The sequence below is a fragment of the Bacillus rossius genome, chromosome 3, assembly GCF_032445375.1.
Source record: "Bacillus rossius redtenbacheri isolate Brsri chromosome 3, Brsri_v3, whole genome shotgun sequence".
Taxonomy (NCBI): domain Eukaryota; kingdom Metazoa; phylum Arthropoda; class Insecta; order Phasmatodea; family Bacillidae; genus Bacillus; species Bacillus rossius.
In genome coordinates, this window is record NC_086332.1 from 84,202,942 (window position 1) to 84,209,805 (window position 6,864).

Sequence of the window (6,864 nt, forward strand, 5' to 3'; positions counted from 1 at the left end):
ATTTGTTGTCACACTTGGTAAAAACTTACGTAAATAATATCACTGGGAACTTATCTATGTAGTAAAGTACGGGACTTTGTGTATGTCATAAAATAACTCAAAATGTGTTTTTGTTTACGTGTTCGTGATCTTTATTTGCATGTACATTGCAGAAAATCGAAGAAATGTGATAGTGCCGCAAATTACGTACAAATGTGTGCTTAACCTATTGTGCGATTTCGAAACTAAAAAAAAAAAAAACTAGCTCAATGGATAAACAAAAATTTGTGAGAAATGAACTTTAATTTGTGTTATAGAACTTGAAGTAGGTTTTTCACTTAATTGGACTTGAACCACAGGTTTCTCTATAATGTAAATAGACCAGTTGGCTCTTAAGGTTGAATTAAAATGCCAGGGAAGTGTAGCTTTCAAGAAATTTAGTATGACCAACCGTTTGCAAGTACGTGGAAAATGTGTTTAAGGCGAGTTGAAAGTGACAAATTCAGAGCTCATTTCAGTACTTGTAGGACAGATTTTGATGTTTCTCATGCAGGGGTCAACTCGGTAAAAGTACATGAAAAAGGGAAACGTCACTCGCAGTTAATGGCTGGCTTTCTTTCTGCTAAACAGTTGAGAATAAATTTCTCCAGTAAACTATCCTTAAACACAGAACAGAGAGACACAGCATGGTATCAAGATGATTTATTCAAACCAAGTACAGTACACAGCCTCAGTCAAAAACATACATTGACCTGTGAATTAAGCCCTACCAGTTCATAATTTTTCTTCCCACCTCGGGCCTCGAACGCGACCAGTAAGTGTCCAAATTCAAGACTGGGAGCACATTTCTCAGCATCCTCCCAGGGCAGCCCACTTCCTGGAGCTCAGCTTAGGTTAGCAGTTCCTGTCATGCCCTATTCTAATGTTCCAGGGCTGTCGGCCATGTATCGGCGCCCAGCCTAAGACCTTTTTCACGAGCCAGCAGACCCCCCCTCCTCCATCATTTTCAGGAACCACACCCAGAGCAACGATCAGGGCCATTAACCTCCCTAGGTCGTGAGGACATATCTCTGGCCGGCGAACGGCCTGCTTGCGCGATCTCCGGGCGATAAGGCGAACTAACTGACCTTAGTTCGGCGCTAGAGTGATACCTCTACTGGCCGCTACCTCTCCTCTCTCTAGTTCCCTTTTGGCCGAACAAGAGTGCGCGCTAGTTGGTCCCGTAAAGGCCAGGCTTACGCTAGTCCCCCCTCGCGGGATTTTTGCATACTCACACCGAGTCGGTTCCGCCTGTTTCCGGGCAGAGCGCACTGTTTTCAGAGCGCGATAGACCCCCCCCCCCCCCCCCCCCCCCGTTGCCCCTTAAGTTAGGCTACCAGCCATAATTATTTTTGTTTTGGTCGGCGGAGTGAGCCCTCCGCGCGCTATTTCCAGCCAATCAGAGGCAGTTTCCTCCACTCCCTAAGCCTCCAGGCCTCCGGCTCAAGTTTTAACTACATGCAGCCCTATAGATTTAGAGATTTGTTCTCCTGTTATCACCGTGGTCGCATTTCACCGGAGCTTATCGCCCGCAAATTTATTCGCAAGCTATATCGCTGCGACTAAATTAAGGGATATGATCCCTAAAGTTCGGAAGTGTTCCCTAAGTTTTTTATTTTTTTTTTATTTTCTAGTTGGCTAGTCACCATTAGTTCAGACTCCTAGTTAATTTCGTACCATGTCTCGCTCCGGGCTACCGCGAGCACTCGTGCAGCCTCTTCCGAGGGAATGATTCTTTTCATTCCACCCCCAGATTGGTAAGTGGAAAATTCAATGCCTTTTGGCTATAGTTGCCTCTCCATTTAACTTTTTGCCCTAACTTGTTGATTCTTATTGCTTCGCAATTTATCTTCTATTCTTGACCACTTGATCCCTTTTTTTGGTTCCAGTGGGGTTCAAGAAATGTTCGAAAAGATGGTGCTAGAGCACAGGGTTTTCTCCAGCTCAAGCCCATCCCTGAATACTAAATTTATGCCTGTCCCTCTGGAATGAATGGAGCGAGTATCTCCCACTTCTAGTCACAGCCAGTGAACAGTGAACAATTAAATATTGTGAAATCAAATTAGTAATAGTCCTGCACTGGTTGGGCTAACAAACATTTCAACTTATTAATTAAATTTATTTCTGTTATTTTTTTTATTTGGTGTGAAAACATGATGTTAAATTTGTAAAATTTATTATCTACTTGTAATTGATAACTTGTAACAGCCTGGGCCCCCACCATTAATTCTGATCATTGTAATTGTGTAATTTCCGAGATTATCAAAAGAAAATAATAAAAGTCATAATTAACAATATAAAGGGTAAGCTTCAAGAAAACTTCTTTTTTATTTATTACTTCAAATACGATCTACTTTTCTACTTCCTATTGTGAGAAGTAAGTCCTTTTTTTTAATGTTTCTCCCTTGTGTACCTCTGAGTATACTGTTGTATGTTTCACCCACTTAAAGCAGCTTCCAGGCGTTTATAACAAAGTTTATATAAAGTTTTCTTTAACCACACAAGGGCAGTAACAACAGAAATTGCTCAACTTGGTTTGCAAGAGTGTACAAGGCTTAAAAGTGCAGCCTGGTGTTATGAGGGAGATAAATGTGTTGAAAAAATCATCTTACTGGAGTATTTAGTGTCTTTGCCTAGGGGTTTGCTTTGCAGTTCTGTTTCCTGCTAAATGCAAGAAGAATGGATGGTATCCTCTGTAGCTTGGTCTGTTTGGAAACAGCAGCACATGTCAGGGTACTTTCATGGGGGTGCTGTTGAGAACAGGTAGCTCAAAGATAAGGATATCCCTTCTTACTAGAGCTGTAGCAAACCGTATGTATTCGGCACTGAGTAACGGGTGTGCCATCTAGTAACGAGTAACAAAACGCTACACACGGCTACATTTCGTTACTTGCATTTTTCGTATGTTTTACGCATTCGCGCGCATATTCGATGAATTTACGTTACAAAGAACGATGTTTGTTTATTAAGTAAAGTATAATTTGGAAATTCGTCATCCAAGTTTTTTACTATTTATAAGTATTTTTTTTACAAATTAGAAATATGTATGTTTTTGTTTTTTACTATCACGTATTTTCACGTTTTTTTTGTTTTTATCTTAAAAGAGATAATTTAATAAACTGCTCTAATGAGATTTAATTGTTTCTTAGTTAACAAAAACTGTTAATTATCAAATATTGTTAATTGTTTATATTCTATTTATTATTATTTACACGACGTCATACTGTACGCGTACGCAGTACGACTCAATTCGATACTGCAACATAACATAGCATGTTATGCGGTATCAGAAGTAACGAGTAACGTAACGATACGATAGTAACGAGTACTAATTGTTATAGAAACAAATACATACGGGTACACTTTTTTTTCGTTACTTTTACACCTCTACTTCTTACTAACGATGAGGCTCCTCTAATACCCTAGAAGTAAATTAGCTGATTAAGGCTCAATTTGAATCTGCCCTCACATGGACCATTAGACCATTTCCATTAGCCATTAGTTGTGATATGTTGTCCACTGCTGGAACAGCTAATCTTTCTGCTGAAACTGCACAGGAAACGTGATCTGATTCTGTCTGGTTTCATCAAACTTTGGGTCAGATGACTTGGGAAACATTGAGTTCACAACCCCCAAATTTGGGTTTTGGGAGATCCGTTATGCTGATCACCACACACGGATTCCTTGTTATCTTAATGAGGGAAGAACCAGTTTGATATCATTCGGCAGCAGCCCGAGGAACTTTGCCATAGCAACACTCCTGGGTGCGGCTTCGGTAGACATGGTGGACAGGATGTTGTTTATACAGTTGTTTGGTGGAATAGAGTGGAAACACCAACTTTTCTGCTTGGCAGGCAATCTGTCGGCTGAAGAAGCTGCGGAAGCTACTGCTGGAATGGAAGATCCATATTCTGTCGACCCTAAGAGGCATCCTGTGCTAGAAGTGAGGTCGCAGAAACCATTCAATGCAGAGCCACCGCTCTCGATACTGACAGACAGCTTCACTACCGTCACGTAAGTTACAGCTCACTTTTAAGTGTTGTATTGTCAACAAAATGTGCTACAGCAAGTCTTATGTACAAATTGTTCTAGAAAACCTTTAGTTTGCTAAATGGTCAAGGAAGATTATATACCGCCATTTTAGATACAGTGGAACACCTTTTTTTTATATTCACCTCATTTTAGTTTTCACTTAATTGCAGTAATATTTTAGTATCCAAACTAACATCCCATGTTTGCAATACATAGAGGCAAGAGTTTATGGTTTATTTTGTCTGAATTTCATTTTAAAAACAGAATATTTCGGAGCAAATGTTTTTATTTTTTAATTTCTGTTTTTCTAACACTTATTCTACCAAAAAAGTGTAATGTTGACATTCTGCATTTTGCGATAAAATAATTCATAATAAGTTAGTGTAAAGCACATACATTCAGAACAATAAAAATAACTCCTCAATAATTTGTATATTAAAAATGATTCAACAAGAGGTGCACAATCAAACAATATAAATTAATTTTTCTGATCAATGCACTTTTTTGTGATTTGAATTAAGTAGTGATGGGTCGAATCCCAGCACTGTACTTAATACATACACTTCTTCCTCCTCCAGTGACCTATATCTTTCGAGAAGTGATGCGAAGAGATTATTCTTTACACCCTGAAGACCGGAAAGTGTAGGTGCTGATTTTGTATTTTTAGCTCTTGTAGCAGACTGTTGACAATTGGAATGATTTCTGACAGAAGCTTTTCTTGCTTGCAAAGTAGCTTGGTCAAATATTTTCAGGATGGGTATTATATTTTCAGTAAGTTCCCATTGAGCCATAGATATTTCATTATGCATTCCAACATTAGTTTGCTGCAAGAGCCAAAGCTCTTCATTGCTCATGCAGTCTCTTAAACACATGCAGGATTTAGGGCCGGTTTCACCAACAGGGATAATGCTATTTTATCGAGATAAAGTACAAAAATATCTCGATGTTCTAGTTGTTGTGTTTCATCACACACTTTATCTCGATTTTCTGATATTATCGAGATAGAATACTTAAACCTCGGAATTTGGTGGATAAAGTGAGAATATCTGGATAAAGATGTAAAAATAAACAAACACATCACAGCATGCATTATATTTTTGGAGGAAATATGGCTCGGGCGATGTATAATTTAATTCTTGAGGACAGAGATGATGAAGAACATTTTCGCGAACGTCGGCCACGATGGATTCAGGAAAGAAGCGATTATTTTGAATTGTATGACGAGGATGATTTCAAGATTCACTTCCGTCTTTCTAAACAATCGGCTATGTTTGTACTTGAACATATTGAAAACCAACTAGAGTTCCCTTCTGACAGGTAGGTTTATTTGATTCTAAACATCCATTTAAATTTTCTAATTAAATCTAGATTTCTAACAGTATTTATTATTACTTTTAGGAACATGTCAGTTTCACCCATGAATCAACTTCTTGCAACACTTCGTTTTTATGCAACGGGATGTAACCAGCTGTCTGTTGGGGACTACGTTGGTTGTAGTAAACCCACAGCACACAGAATAATCCACAGGGTTAGTTGCGCAATCGCTGCTCTTCGGCCTCAATTCATAAGATTTCCTGAGACCAGAGAAGAAATTCATTCGGCCCAAATGAAATTTTATCAGATTGCAAAATTCCCAGGGCTATTGGTGCAATGGATTGCACCCATGTCAGAATACAGTCACCAGGTTTGTTAAGAATATCATTGAGCATAGGTTCAAAGTGAATGATATGTCAAGGCATATTGTTAGTACAGAAAATATTTGTTTTCAGGAGGAGAAAATGCAGAGTTGTACAGAATAGAAAAGGGTACTTTTCTATCAATATTCAAGCCATTTGTGACCCAAATGTGGAATTCAAAGATATTGTTGCCAGGTGGCCTGGATCCACACACGATAGTACAGTCTTTAATAACAGTAATAGAAGAGCATTCTTTGAAAGAGGAGCATATGGAGATTCGGTATTGCTTGTGGATTCAGGCTATGGTTGTAACAAATATCTAATGTCTCCATTGAACAATCCCACAAGTCGTCAGAAACATCTTTACAACGAATCGCAAATACGATCTAGGAATCCAGTAGAACGAATGTTTGGATGCTGGAAACGGCGCTTTCCAGTCTTAGCTTTAGGACTGAAAGTCAGCCTAGAGAATGCTTTCCCAATCATTGTGGCAACTGCAGTGCTGCATAATATTTTGATACGAGCCGGCGAAGAAATTCCACCAGATGATCCTAACATTATTTGTGAAAAACCGTGGACTGAACTGCTGGAGGAAGGTTACATTAGGGATCAAGAAGGAAATGTGGAGAGAAGGGCCAGATATGATGTAGTGAGACGGTCATTAATTGAGAACTATTTCAGAAGGTAAGAACAAATAATATTAAATTTATCCGATTGCATATACAAACTCCTATCATATTTAATAATTTTTGTTGTCTCAGTTTGTAGTAGATGGCCTCGAGAAAAAATCATTAACAAATTCGTGAAGATGTTGCAGTGAGAAAAATTTTGAAAGTGATTGGATTCGTCTGTGCAGCATTCTATTTTGAAAAATAAAACAAAAACTACAATTGGCGCTTAACATCTCTTTTTTTATATTTTTTAAATATAACGAACAGTTATAAGTGATGTGACAGACTTTTTATTTAAATATAATTAATTTAAAAAATTGAAAAATCTTGAAATTTTGAATGCTTAAAGATTTTCTAATTCTACATAAATGCTAGTGATGGGTCGAGACTCGAAAAATCGAGCGAGTCGAGTCGAGCCGGCGAAACTAAACTCGACTCGAAAACCGAGTTGCTTAAGATCGTGTCCT

The 6,864-nt window shown here is 38.4% G+C and overlaps 1 protein-coding gene across 6 annotated transcripts in view; it reads left to right on the forward strand.

The window, feature by feature from the left end:
* LOC134530983 (sulfite oxidase) overlaps positions 1-6,864 on the forward strand; it is a 124,967-nt gene that overhangs the window by 35,979 nt on the left and 82,124 nt on the right. For all 6 annotated transcript variants that reach the window (XM_063366386.1, XM_063366384.1, XM_063366385.1 and 3 more), the window contains one exon: positions 3,873-4,032. In XM_063366386.1, the coding sequence (XP_063222456.1) occupies positions 3,873-4,032 (160 nt within the window). The remainder of the gene's footprint in view (positions 1-3,872; positions 4,033-6,864) is intronic.